Below are 15,579 nucleotides of genomic sequence, written 5' to 3' on the forward strand. Positions count from 1 at the left end.
ATGACGAATGGGACTTCGTCGAAACGTCACCAAGACACTTCCAATTTGACGCGGGAGAAAACTCGAATAACCAAAGACCTACGTGTGTGTGTGTGTGTGTGTGTGTGTGTGTGTGTGTGTGTGTGTGTTTGAAAGAAGAAGGAATGGAAGCCATGTCCATTCCATCACAATAAGGTGAATGAGGATGCAATTACGTTTAGCACGGGCTGAAAGGAACACAAGCTAGTTCATTCATAGCTACCTTAAATCCTACTGATTTCAGCAGATCTAGCTCAAGTGGTCTCTATTTTAAGTTCAAACCAATAGTTCTTAAAAGTAAAGAGGTAATCTAAGACTGCTTTCATGCCCATCTTCAGAAGCAAGAAGAATTTATCCGAGTGCAGATTACCCCTTGGATTCTGGTCCCCTTTCAGATTTAATGGAGAGACGATCTTCTCCCTTGACATGGACAACTTCTGAGATCCCTTCCAATTCTCCAAACAGGAAATCCCAGTTATTGTTCTGTGGTATGACCCCATCCAAGATCATTACCTGCTGTGCTTAACTAGTTGCATCATGACAACAGGATTGGGTGACTCTTCTTTCTAGAGAACTAAAATTTCCATAGGGCTAACCTTGCATATCTCTGTTTTCCACAGGAAGTGAAGGCTCATTTGAAATAAATAATACAACAGGAGCTATTTCTGTTGTTAAAAACCCAGCTCAACTGAAGAAAGAAGTGTACGAACTGAAAGTCCAGGTATTTGGTCTTACTTTCTCACCATAAACTTCCAGCCTTGCCATGATTGTGATGGGTTTATATTGCACAGAATTTAAAACATCTGTAAAGATTAGCACACGCTTTCCCCCAGAGAACTGAAGCATCAAAAACATTCGTCCATGTTGCATCTACCCAAAAGATCATGGATACAACAAAACGCCAATCTTATTTCATCATGAGCTCAGATATTACGGAATAAAATAGCTAAATTTCTTCATGTGCATCTAAAGTAGGTCAGGAAAGTGTTACAGCTAGGTTTTGGGAAGCAGCACAAGCCCTCCCCCCCCAAAAAAATCACACAGCCTGTTAAAGATGATGAGATCAGTCCAGGACAAGCAAAATAAATAAATAAATAAATCCCTATTCTTCAAGACCCGAGTTCTAAAGGAATGTGTGTCACAGCACAAGTTGAGCCAATGAGATACCTACTTTGCAAGTTTAACCACTTGCAACTTAAGCATCCTGACTGATTCTGAATTAAAAGAAGAGGAAAGAACATGAAAGAGGCTTTTTGTGTGAAACAGAAAATAATGATGGGTTTGATTATTAGAAAAAACAGTAGACGATAGGATGGAGTGATGGAGAACCTTTTAGAGACCGAGTGCCCAAACTGCAACCCAAAACCCACATGCATCGTCGAGTGCCAGGTGGGTGTGGCCCATTGGGTCGGCATGGCTGCCATGGTAAGGGCAGACTGGTTGGGACTAAAAATTTCAATCAATCAATTCCATCTTTGCAAGATCTTTTTTTTCTGCAAGAAGTTGAAATTGACTGATTGAACCTTTTTTTTTTTTTTTTTGCACATGGCGGCGGAAGCCTAAAGCAAAAAGGTTTTATAAAACCCAGCTGAAGGCCTAGGACTGGGGCGACGGCACACGTGCCCACAGAGAGGGCTCTGAGTGCTGCCTCTGGCACCCGTGCCATAGGTTCGCCACCACTGCGATAGGGAAAAAAATGAAAGTTATCTTCTAACCGTAGTGTAAGAGGACAAATTAAATTTTTACTTGCAATGTTGTAAAAGAAAACTGGAAGTCGTTTATCTATTTTTTTCCCTCCATTTTTGGCTTCCTTCCTTCCTTTCTCCCTCCCTCCTTTCTCTATCCCTTCCTTCCTCCTTTCTTCCCTCCCTCCCTCCCTCCTCCCCTCCTCTCTTTCTTATCTTAATTATTACTCCATAGATGTTATCTTTCTGGATTAAAATTTTAATAAGTATCAAAAAAGAAATAATTAATCAAAAGCAGAAGAAAGATCTCATTACGCTAAAGGTTTCAGCAAAGAACGATTTCACCTCACATCACTTGTTTGAACCTTAGAGCTTTATTTATATATATATATATATATATATATATATATATATATATATATATATATATATATATATATATATATATATATATATATATATTCTCTTCCAAACGTATCTGGTTTCATGACGTCTGCAAGGAGCAGAAAGCAATCTTTATTTATTTATTAAATTCAAATGCCTCGTGTCTCACTATCCAATCTTATACATTTTATGACACAATTGCCAAAATAGCAACAGCACCTAGACTTATATGACACTTCACAGTGTTTTGCAGTCCTATCTAAGCGATTTACAAAGTTGGCATGTTGCCCCCAACAATCGGGGTCCTCATTTTACCCACCTCGGAAGGATGGAAGGCTGAGTCAACCTTGAGCCGGTCAGAATCAAACTCACTGGAATGAGCAGTGAGTTAGTAAGCAGTGAGTTAGCCTGCAGTACTGCAGTGTAACCACTGCGCCACCACAGCTCTACTTTTTCTAAGTCACGGAAGTGAGGCAGAAGCAATAGCATCCACAAGGCAACACAAAACCATAAGGGAAGTTGAGTTGGCAAGATTCCTTATCCTTTTTCTTTCCTGTTTGTCGTAGGCTTCTGAAATCAGTTCAGAAGACAACGAGACTGCTCACGCGTCCACCACAGTCATCATCAGAGTGGTAGACCTTAACAATCACCCACCGACCTTTTATGGAGAAAGTGGACCACAGAACCAATTTGAGCTCACCATCTATGAGCACCCACTGGAAGGGGAAACCTTGAGAGGCCTCAGAATTACGGTCAGCGATTCAGATCAGGTCAGTAGGCATCCAACTTCTACCTTCCGCCTCTTGATATAAGGACTGGGTTCACACAACTTGTCATATGCTAAAACCTGGTTTAGCATAGGATCCCATAACCATGCAATGGCTGAACATAATACTATGGTTCATATAGTCCTAAGATACTATCCGGGGCCAAAAGCACAAGAACATAAGTCAAACAAACAGATCAGTCATGCAGCATCTGAAACGATCAAAAACATTTTGGCCATTGTAGAGCATGTTGACAAAAAAATCTAACTTGAAAAAAAAAACATATCACTATAAATACATCACTGTTTGAGGCCATTGCTTGCTTTCCAAGCATGACCATTGATGGGATGAGAGTCAGGTTACTAAATACACATTATGTTCCACCCCTTGCATGTTTCCATGGCAATGTCACAGGCTAACGTATGGAGTAACAGAATAACCGAGATGGAAAGGACCATTGGAGGTCTTCTAGTCCAACCCCCTGCTCAAACAGGACACCCTATACCATTTCAGACAAATGGTTGTCCAATCTCTTCTGAAAAACCTTCAGTGATGGAGCATCCACAACTTCTAGAGGCAACTCATTCCTCTGATTAATTGTTCTAATTATTAGGAAATTTCTCGTTAGGTCTAGATTGGTTGTCTCCTTGATTAGTTTCCACCCTTTGCTTCTTGTCCTGCCTTCAGGCACTTTGGAGAATAGGTTGCCCCTCTATTGATTCCATCAGGATGTTGCCATGCACATTTGGTCTTGGGGACGAAATTTGAGAGTTCTATGGATTTCTGTGTTTCTAGCTTGGGTTTTGGAAAGAAACTGGACTAGACAATGTCCAGCAAGCCTTGTGGCCATTCTTTGGGTAGAGATTTGGCCTCTCTTGATGACAGTATCACTAATTTGCTTCATCGCTTGATGAAATATATGCCCTAGCTCGTTCCTTCTTTCATTTTCTTTTCCAAATCCTTCTGCAGGTAAGCTATCCCAGATTGTGACTTTGAAAAATAATCATACAGGACTGTTTTCTTTAAGCAGAGCAATGGGATTCATTTACATGATAATTTACTCAAGACCTCCCAGTGCTCCCCCTAGAAAAAGTGATAAGGGTTGCCATGGAAACCTCCAAGAAAAGGTTCAACCTGAGCTAACCCAAGACGAAAACTTCAGATACGTTTATTTAAGATACATGTACTCTTTGCAGCGATTGAAAATAAAATCTAGTCTATGGACAAGGAGATCTTAATTAAAAATTGAGCCAACATGACTGCATTATTTATTTACTAGGCTTACGTTCTCTCTTTATTTTGGACAACTCAGAATAACTCAACCTATGTCTCCTGGTAATAACCCTGTGGTGGGTTGGGCTGAGAGAGAGGGGGGACAAGCCCTAAGGCCCCCAACTATCTTCCATACCTAAAGGAGGAGTAGAACTCACAGCTTCTAGCCCAATACTTTATTTTTTTTTCAACAATCTTTTCTATTAATTTTTTTTCCATCAACATATGTTAATTTTTCCAATCAAACAAGTTGTCTGGTGTTTGCTAAGCTAATACATGTTCACTTCCTAATCCTTCATTCTTTTCTCTAACCAAGAATAGAATAAATTCCAAATTTTATAATAGTCCGTGTCTTCTTGTCTTTCAGCCTCATAGTTAGTCTGTCCATCTCTGCACATTCCAATATTTTTGTGATTATTTCTTCTTCTGATGGCAATCCTTCATTCTTCCAGTACTGTGCAAAAATTATTCTTGCTGCTGTAGTAATATGTAGAATTAAATATAATTTCTGCTCATTAATCTTTTCAGGCATAATGACTAGTAAAAAAAGTTCAGGTTTAAAATCCACTTGTTCGCCCAATATTTTTTCTAACCACATATGTATGCTTTTCCAATAGGCCTTTGCCTTCCCACATGTCCACCAAATATGGTAATACGTGCCTATATTGTGTTTACATTTCCAACATCTATCTGACATATTTTTAAACATTTTTGCTAATCTTGCTGGTGGAAGGTGCCATCTCTAGCCGAATACTTTAACCACTATGCCAACTGGCTATCTATAATCTCCATTATTTTACTGTATGCCACTTAGAATCACCCTCATGAGACACAAAACATAGTATCCTTCCTGAAATGAAAAACCAGAACTTTTGAGACAGAATCTCACAGCTGTTATTGTAAGGTGCCCAGAGTTACCCTGTGGTAAGACAGTGGCCAGTAAATTTGATAAATAAATAAATACATTTAATAAATAAAGAATTGGTGCTCCTGTGACAAAAAGCAGCCCAGTGAACAGAGAACTGCGTCTTGAAGCGGAGGTCTGCAAAACATCATTATTCTTGGTGCATTTTGGCCTGATTTGCTTATTTGCTTATTGTTGTTTTGCTGAGGATGTTCTCATCCTGCACCCTATAAAAAAAAAACAAGGTTGTGCAGTGCTTTGGGTTCAGTCTGGAAAAGGTACTTCAGAGTGTGCAAAATTATTTAGTATTTGACTGTGTCGCTTTAGCACTGATGATGTTATCTAACTTGGTAACGAAATGTCTGCAAGAAAACCACCAAGCTCAAAGAGCACCAAAGATGCCATAGTATCTATCTATCTATCTATCTATCTATCTATCTATCTATCTATCTATCTATCTATCTATCTATCTATCTATCTTTCTTTCTTTCTTTCTTTCTTTCTTTCTTCTTTCTCTTTCTTTCTTTCTTTCTTTCTTTCTTTCCTTTCCTTCTTATTCTTCTTCTTCTTCTTCTCCTTCTCCTTCTCCTTCTTCTTCTACTCCTCCTCCTCCTCCTCCTCTCTGCAAACTCCATTCCCTTGTAGCATTGATGATGCTACCTAGTTGGGTAATTAAACATCTGCAAGAAAATCATCAAGCTCAGAGAACAGCAAGGACCCTACTGTATCACTTTAAAAATAGCTGCATTATTTCCTGGAATCGTACAGGAATCCTGATTGGAAAGAAATTTGGGTGAGGTGGCTGTTGCACGTGGGAATAAAATATAAAGAGAAGACCTTGTTTATGGACATATATTGGATGAGAAGTGGAGCAAAGCTGTTTCACACCACCCTAGACAGAGCTAATTTGTTTTCACACTTTTTCTTCACAGGGAGCAAATGCTAAATTTAACCTCCACCTTGTTGGGCCGGATGGAATTCTCCGTGTTGTCCCCCAAACAGTCCTAAATGAAGCCCAAGTCACAATAATAGTGGAAAATTCTGTGGCCATTGATTACGAAAAGTTCCAGGAGTTAACCTTCAAGGTATTTACTTTCTTCAATTCAAGGTTGAATTAAAAAGAGGGAATGGACTCTGTTTTTGCTCTCCTGGGTTCATGGAGATTCCCAATCATCCAGGTCATGGTTGTCTCAAAGTTGCTTTCCAAAAGGCAACCGGACTTCCTTGAGTTTTTCCTTGAAAATGTTTCGCTTCTCATCTATCTTCTTCAGTTCTGAAGCTCCTTGGATAAGAAGTGAAACATTTTTAAGGAAAAACCAAAAGCTTTTTTTTTTATTGAAAAGTTTTATAAAAAATTACAGTATACACCCCAAAACCCACCCACCCTAAACCCCCCCTCTCCCTCCCCCACTTCCCAGAGCTAAGTACAGGGTTACAAATATAATAATCAAACTCTAACTAACATTAACCAACTATATAAATAACCAAGTCCTTAATGTGTTTTAACTCACCTTTAACGTAGGTATAAACAAATTAAAAATGAACATAATAATATAAACAAGTCAATATTATTAAACAATACAATATCCAAATTTTTAAACAATACTAATACTAAAAATAATAATAAAACTAATAAAAATTTTACTATAATAAACTATTAATAATAATAATACTCTAAAATTTACTCATAAACTAGATGGAACTTTTTAGTCCCATATTTATTCTGAATATAATCTATCCATCTTCTCCAGACCAAAATGTATCTTTCTTGTGAGTGATCCTTCAAGTAAGCAGAAATTTTCGCCATTTCTGCTAAATTTGACACTTTAAGCATCCATTCTACTATAGTAGGCAAACAATCCTTCTTCCAATATTGCCCTACCAATAACCTGGCAGCTGTTATCAAATTCAACGTCAAGTCAATTTCTTTAGCATCACAATCTACAATAACACTCCGTAAAAATAAACCAAAAGCTTTTTTGGAAAGCATTTTTGAGACTCCCTTTAGCTCAGAACTTCAAATCTTTCGGAGACCCCGAGATGCTTTTTCACGAGGCAACTGGACTTTCTTGTTTTTCTCTGAAGAGATTTTGCTCCTCATCCAAGAAGCTTCTTCAGCTCTGACTCCGAGGTTTCTTGGATATCTTCAAAGAAAAATCAGAAAGTCCAGTTGCCTCATGGAAAAGCATCTTTGGGATAACTACGACCTGGATGACTGAGAATCTCCACAAAGTTGCAGAAACAGGAGAAATAAAGATGAAACACATGAAAGGTTCTGAAGCTGAAATGGTCACTGACCAGATCCCCATGTTAAATTTTATACACAAACTATGGATAGCTCTGTTTGAAATGGCGGGACCTCGTATTTCTAATACCCTTAACCTGTAGTTTTCATGAGAGAATATCAAGATACTTCATGGCTGGATTCTTAGAGAGAAACTATTGCAAGGACATTTTAATCTGGATTTCTCTGAGGAAAGAACTCTGAGTCACAGTCATTTTTCAAGAAGAATTTATTTGTGGTCAGCTGAGAGGGCAAACTTCCCAAATACAGTATTGGCCAAAATTGTGGAAAACTTTTGAGAAAAGTGTACAGTAGAAATGCCACCTTTGGTTAAGTTTCCACCAATTTTTCTTTTAATTTCTTTATAACTGTAGCCTTGTTCACTTAATAATACTCTTTTACATCGTTTTCTCGGCAACCAGTCAACTCTTTCCACCATGACGTATTACGTTTTACAAGCTCACTCAATGAAAGAACACAAAAAAACCCAACCAACTTGATAGCCATCACATAACACACTGACAAATGTCCTCCTCTCAGCTTCAAGACATGACATCAATCACTGGATCCTACGTGATCTGATTGGCTCATTGCCAAAACAAGAGGACACCCGACTGGCTCTCTAAACACTCACGCTCATTGGCTACCATCAGATGAAGGAAAGCTACCGATATCAACCTAAGCAAGTTGTGCTTCCTTTTCCTGGTTATTTGGCTATAACTTTTCATAGAATACAGTACAGATAATTGAACAAACTTTGTTGCATTAAATTCTTGATTAAATTATCTTTCCATTGATATATAATTTTATGGTACTACTCCAAAAAAAAGTGGTGTTTTAGCCATCAAACCTCAAAAATACACTTTTCCCAAAAGGTTTCCACAATTTTGGCCACTACTATAGAGGTAGGCTAACCATCTAGTGACTTTTTATGCATCTTTACATGCTACTACACACATGCACTTACAAGCCTCTTTTTTTAATAACTCTTAGAAACATTTCTTTATCAGTTTCTTTTACCATATACACGATGGTGTTTAAAAGAAATATTTTTTGACATATTTTCAATATTTCTGCATAAATCTGGCCTACAGTACGATATGTTTTGCACACAAGTTCTACAACTAGATAAAGGGATCCCAGTATGAGTCAAAAACATTATACAGGTCTTTTAATTTATGGAGGAAAATAATCCAAATCCACCTATAATGCATGATAACACCAATGTTAATCTGTTAGAAAGGAAACCCTTTCATATATTATTTAAAATAGCAAATTCTCACTTCCCTCTTTACTGCCTTAGCTTCTTGCAGTAGAAGTGAACACACCTGAGAAGTTTAGTTCAACAGCTGATATTGTGATTCATCTATTGGACACCAATGATAACGTCCCCCATTTTTCATCTGATTACTATGTCGCCAAGATCCCAGAGAATTCCCCCGGGGGCTCTAATGTTGTTGCTGTAACTGTAAGTAAACTTCATTCTTTAAAAGCCTTACACCTTTCTTAATAGTCAACCTATTAATACATGATACAGAATAGATGTTAAGATCATGTGAAGTCTTAATACCACTTTACAACGCCTTGGTAAGACCACACGTGGAAAACTGCATCCAGTTTTGATCACCGTGATGTAAAAAAGATGTTGAGACTCTAGAAAGAGTGCAAAGAAGAGCAACAAAGATGATTAGGAGGACTGGAGGCTAAAACATATAAAGAACGGTTGCTGGAATTGGGCATGTCTAGTTTAATGAAGAGAAGGATGAGGGGAGATGATAACAGCCTTCCAATCTCTCAGGGGCTGCCCCAAAGAAGAGGGAGTCAAGCTATTCTCCAAAGTGCCTGAAGGTAGGACAAGAAGCAAAGGATGGAAACTAATCAAGGAGACAACCAATCTAGACCTAAGGAGAAATTTCCTGATAATTAGAACAATTAATCAGTGGAACAACTTGCCTCCAGAAGCGGTGAATGTTCCAACACTGGAAGTTTTTAAGAAGAGACTGGACAGCCATTTGTCCGAAATGGTATAGGGTCTCCTGCCTGAGCAGGGGGTTGGACTAGAAGACCTCCAAGGTCCCTTCCAACTTTATTATTATTATTATTATTACATCCTAGAAAGCATGCATAGAAGACCAATAAAGATGATAAGGGGTCTGGAGGCCAAACCATATAATGAACAATTGAAGGAACTAGGTATGTCTAGTCTAACATAAAGAAGGGCGAGGGATGGCATAATAGCAATCTTCCAATATTTGAGGAGCTATCACAGAGAACAAAGAAGGCAAAACAAGAAATAATGTGTGGAAGATTATTAAAGAGAGAGCCAACTCTCCTGGCGGTGAGAACAATTAATCAGTAGAATGGCTTACATATAGAAGTCATGGGTGCTCCATCTCTGGAGGTTTTTAAATTAGAGATTGGACAGCCATTTGCCTGAATTGATATAGGGTTTCCTGCATGAGCAGGGGGTTGGACTAGAAGACCTCCAAGGTCCCTTCCCAGCCTATCATTTTGTGTTCTAACCAAATAGTGTAGCTATTTGGCCTCATTCCCTTCAAAAGTATCCTCCTTTGTTACATTTATTGACAAATCTAAATCAATGGACATAGACATTAATCAGATCTAGTACCTCCTGTATTGTAGAAGGCATGGTAATCTTCCCAAAAATTGCAAAAAGAAGCAGATACATAAAAACTCCTCCTTTTAGATTAGATTATAGTGACCGTTTGGGTTGAAGAAGTAGCAGAAAGAAAAGTTTCTACCCCAAAATTGTTCATTCCCCTGAAAATTAAGCCGTTCCAATAACTTACTATATACACTTACATGTAAACTGAGGTTGAATCTTTAGCATGATTTGTTGTACGGCGAAGGTATGCAACAATTTCTCAGAACTGCATAATAATATGAATCTTGTGAATTTCCCATTGTAGTCATTTTATTTTCTTCCATAGGCAATTGATCCAGACTCAGGCCTTTGGGGAGAATTAAAATACTCAATTTACGGAACAGGAGCAGATTTGTAAGTGTGCAATGTGACCAATTGCAAGCCTATGCTCATATATCCAATTTTAATATAAATGGAATATTTTGAGGAAAAACGCAGGAATGCATATGTGAGGAGTAATAATGGGAAGGAAAATTGCTCATCCTATTCAAGCAGGATAATTTTGCATTCCTGTTTCTTTCCAACCTTATTCTAATTAGGGCAAGGAACAAGGAAGGAGCACAGTTCTTCTTGGTTCCTTTCTTCTGCTCAAATCAAATGTCTATAGGAAAGTCTATTATAAATCTATTATTTGAAATGGAAGAGGGACTGATAGTTTTTTCTGAACCACTGTCTCCAGAGTGGAGCAGATATGGATGAGACAGCCTGAAAGACATTAAATGCAAAACCTGCCATTTCAATTCTATAGGATAGCAATCAGTAAGAAATAGTCTTCACCCTTTCCTACTGTAATCTGTAGATCTGATGAACTGCGTGCTGCATACTGCAATTCTCAGTCTTTCTTGCTACTATTCTGAAGGACTCCATTTGGAGTATTGAAAGAAAAAAATTCTCTTTAACATTCAACTCAAGATGTGTTCATTGTGGGAAGATTTACTTTTACATGAAGTTTCTGTGACAATGTTGCTTCCTATCAACTATCCCATCAAGATAGATGATAGTAGATAGATAGATAGATAGATAGATAGATAGATAGATAGATAGATAGATAGATAGATAGATAGATAGATAGAGACAGACAGACAGACAGACAGACACATATATAGTTACCTAGATATAGAAGATAGATAAGTAGATAGAATAGAGTATATAGAGTAGAGTAGAACAGAACAGAATAAAATAGAAATTAATAGAGAAGAACAGAACAGAATAGAACAGAATAGAAATTAATAGAGTAGAGTAGAACAGAACAGAATAGTAATTAGTAGAATTGAATAGTAATAGAACAGTAATTAATAGAATAGAATAGAGAATAGAGTAGAGTACAGTAGAGTAGAGTAGAATAGAATAGAATAGAATAGAATAGAATAGAATAGAATAGAATAGAATAGAATAGAATAGAATAGAATAGAATGATGCTAGTTATTCAATCCAGGATCATACTATCTAATTAGTAACCAAATCTGATTAGTTTATGGACTAACTTGTCTCTGTGGTTCTTCCCTACTCTCCCATGTTATGAAATTCTTCTTCCCAAGTCAGTCAACTCAGCAATTCTACTAATTGTCTTGTGTCTTTACGTTTTAAAAATGGCCTATGTCATTGTTAAAAAACCTCAATGAGTTTCAAATCTGAAAGACTAACTTTATTACAATAATTCTGAAGGCTTTGAAGAATAGGAGATTATGTAAAATTTTTAACTTTCTGTTGCTTTGAATGTGCTGCAAAATGATTAAAGGGATATGTAACTAAATCAGTCAGTAGATCATTTCTAATCTCTAATAATTTTGACAACAATGATTCTGAGCTATAGGGTGCGTCTTTTTCTGAATATGTCACCAGCATAATCCTCACCAATTTATTTCCTTACCAGTTTTCTGATTCATCCATCTACTGGGATTATCTACACTCAACCATGGGCCATCTAGATGCAGAAATCAACTCTAAGTACCATTTTTTTGTGAAGGCAGAAGATATAGAAGGAAAACATAGCTTGGCTGAAGTCTTCGTCACAGTCCTGGATGTCAACGATCACTCTCCAGAGTTCAGTGAGAATATTCAGGAAAAAACCATGATTATTGGATCCCCAGTAAAAGTTGAGGTGGGTCAAATTATTGTTGCTCTCTGAAATGTGATGGTTCATGATAAAAATAAGCTTAAAAGCTAAATAATAGGGGCTGTGTAGTGTTTTGGATTCATCTCCAGAAAGGAGAACATGACAACATGAAAGTAGTATGTCATGGTTCTGACGGATGAAACTCTTCAAAAGAACTTTAAGGCATTGTTTACCTAAAGAATCTTTATTTTGAGTAGCATAACTTCAGCACTGCATAATTGAAGCCAAAAATTGAATTCTCCTCCCCTGAGCACATAGTATCAAAGCACAATTCCCTCCTCCAATTAACAGTCTTAAATCACATTCCCTAATTAGCTTGAAGCATGGGTCTCCTCTCCAGTTCTCCAGCCGCCAATTTCTTATCAGCTCTGGTTATAATAACCTTGTTTCTCATGCTAGGTTTAGTGCTGTTGTGTCTAGCTGGACGCTCGTTCACATCCCCCCTCCCAGCCTCATCTAACTCTAAAAGCAAAAGGTAAAAGATGGCTACATTTCACTTTGTTGTCAATGCAAAAACATCCGATGTTAGCAGCGTTGACATAACACTTGTCTGCAACTCTTGAAAGCAGCTACATCTTCTTCCAGGATCACGGTTTCTCTGTGATCCTGAGGAAAAAAATGAAGTGACTTTCAAAGGCATTTTTCGGGAAATGAATCCAAAGCACTCCACAGCTCAGCTAAATGTTATCATATTTCGAAAGGGCAATATTAATTTTTATGCTACAGAATTAGGTGGATGAGAATGAAAGTCGCCCTTCTCTGTGAGTTGTGTCAGCAAGAGCACTGACCAAGTGTCACTTACTTCAAAGGATATTTCGTACTTTTGTATAGATGTGAATAAATGGGAAAGGCTTATGAAAGCAGAAAACACTCATCGTGCAGGTGGGAAAAAAAACAATAAAAGACCCTCTCTCTAGAAAAGAGTGCAGAAAGATTTTTAAAAGATCCTTTCTAGAAAGGAGTGAAAGACATAGTTGCATTGAGAAAGTTCTCCAACTGAAAAATGAAAAAAGAAATAGTTGAGAAATATCTCTCTTTCTCTCTTAGAATTTTGAGATATATCTGGTGGGCCTTATTTGGTGGGATTGGCTTATCGTGAAATATAAATCAAATAATATTTATTTTTGAAAGCTTTGGGTTCCTTCCAATTCCCTCCCCCACCACCACCACCACCACCATCTCCTCAAATTTATAATGAGGGAATGGTTCCATTTCAACATTATGATTCTTCACTCTTGTCATCACTGTCCAATTTTGCAAACCGACAAAGAAAAAATTGGCAGGAATACAGTAGCCAAGTTTTAATAAGAAAATGTGATTTCAAAATTCTAATAGTTAAGCGTACATCCAGAAACCAATCTGATTCCATTCTATCATCTGTATTATACTATATTCCACTGTATAATCTGAAAATGGATGTGTAATCCAGGGCCCATATTGGGGATCCAGTAAATAGTCATTTAGTGATTTTTTCTTGCCTTCTTTATTTATCAAATAATGATTTTTCATCAATCTGAAAAAACCCAAAACAGGCAATAGACGAAGATGCAGAAGAACCCAATAACATTGTGGACTATGCCATTATGCAGACTGATCCAGCCAATGTGTTTGATATTGATCAAAGCTCTGGAGAAATTAAACTGAAATCTTACATCCGATCCATGGATGTCATCCACAACATCACTAAGAACAAAGATTGCATTTGGTCAGTGATCATCCAAGCGAAGGATCGAGGGTCTCCATCTTTTAGCACCACAGCTGTTCTGAAACTTGACATCAGAGAAGAGGTAAGAGGAGGAAAAATTGATGAGAAAAGTGCACAGGGCAGATGGCTGAAAAACAACAGAGAATTGCAGTGTCTATTAACTGTATTAAATTGTGGTTGGATAACACCTTGGAGTATGATCCAACGGAAACTTTCTGTAGGAGATGACCAGGCTGAGCCTGAGGGAGGGGGTCAAACACATCATCAGTCATGAGTCCCTTCGCATCCACAAGAGATCTAAGTCCAGCCCACCTTGAATTCCTTTTATTCCCGCTCATTTCCCTTGACCGTTAGTAGGTCAGATTTTTATAGAGTGCTTAAGCTTGCAACAGACCTTTATGCTCATTTAAACTGCCTACACCTAATGTTTACCCCTAATTAAAAATTCTACTCATTAGTACTTCTATGATGGCCTTTAAAACCCTAAAACATTGTGAATCCAAAATAACTTAAAAACTGATTTCCTTTAAGCCAGCCCATTGAAAAAGGCAGGGGAAACCAAAACAACTTTCATTGCAATTTGAAAGAAGGCTGAAGACTAAAACTATGATGGTCACTGAGAACTAGAAATTCCCTCTTTTGAAGATCAGCCATCCTCTTCTCTTTCCTCACTAATTCTGGAGTAAAAGTACACACTCCAAACGTGAGGTTTGGAGATTGGTTAAGAATTTACTTTCTATCTGAATCAAACTTCTTTCTATACCCTGATTCAGTTTACTGATTTTTAGAGATGGTTCTCTTTTACTAATTTTTGTTTCCCTTTTCTCCATTTATTCAGTATTACATTTTTCTCATCTTTAATAGTTTTTTTTAATTGAAGAAGCAGCTTATTAATCTTATAAACCAACACATGAATGTGGACAAAATAGGATAATTACAACATAGTCAAGGATTTTGAATGGACGCCAAAAGGACTAAGTAATATACGGGCCTTTATTAAAATGCATTTAAGTTATATATAAGTTTCCATCCTGTATGGAATCAATAGGGCATGCTTTCTCTGTGGTGGGTAAAAAGCTGTCAGTTTTCTTGAAAATTTGTTGACAGGGCAAATGTGAAGGTGCCTTAGAAGATCTTTCTCATAGATCTGCAGTCTGACATCCACAACATCCAAAGCAATGAAGATAAATGACGGAGAACATTTTAAAGACATTTCATAGGAAGGGATCACCTGTCTATCTGATCCTTGGTTTATACAAAATGGCCTTCTCATTCCTCCTAGCAGAAAACATATAAAATTGTCCGTATTTATAACAAGAACGCTCCTGTCTTCCATTCCATGGGCTAGAGGCTATTACTATATATTCCATTTATTACCTACAGTATAGGTTGACACCAGGTTGGTGTGGCGTCAGCAACCGAGAAGCTGACAGCGTTTTCTAAGATAGCAAATCTGATTTAACAAATGAGCAATAAAACAGGCTTTCCCCTTAATCATTAGCTGTTTATAATCCATGGACTGAGCTGATGCATCCGTCACCTTACCTTTTTCTGCTCTTTTGCGATAACATCAAAATCTTTGCTTCCATATTTTTATGGGTTGGGCGAAGTCTCAATGGTGGGAAAGTATGTCATAAACATTTGTTCATTATGCCAGAGGAATTTGGCAGCATTGTTATCAAAAGAGAGGAAGCTAGGGGCCCTTAAACATTATTTGGGGCCTGTCTGGGGCTGGGAACCTTCAATCTTTCTCTCCACCATTGTTGATCAGGCTTTATT

At 37.6% G+C, this 15,579-nt stretch overlaps 1 protein-coding gene across 1 annotated transcript in view; it reads left to right on the forward strand.

Annotated features, from left to right (window-relative positions):
- The window catches only part of CDHR1 (cadherin related family member 1), a 46,352-nt gene that overhangs the window by 26,694 nt on the left and 4,079 nt on the right, over window positions 1–15,579 (forward strand). Inside the window, 8 exon segments of the mRNA XM_039343350.1 lie at window positions 639–739; window positions 2,654–2,857; window positions 5,963–6,115; window positions 8,618–8,782; window positions 10,266–10,333; window positions 11,853–11,899; window positions 11,902–12,080; window positions 13,628–13,882. Coding sequence (XP_039199284.1) covers window positions 639–739; window positions 2,654–2,857; window positions 5,963–6,115; window positions 8,618–8,782; window positions 10,266–10,333; window positions 11,853–11,899; window positions 11,902–12,080; window positions 13,628–13,882 — 1,172 coding nt within the window.

Source organism: Crotalus tigris, unplaced genomic scaffold, assembly GCF_016545835.1.
Source record: "Crotalus tigris isolate CLP2741 ecotype Arizona unplaced genomic scaffold, ASM1654583v1 scf7180000017847.2079705, whole genome shotgun sequence".
Classification (NCBI taxonomy): Eukaryota; Metazoa; Chordata; class Lepidosauria; order Squamata; family Viperidae; genus Crotalus; species Crotalus tigris.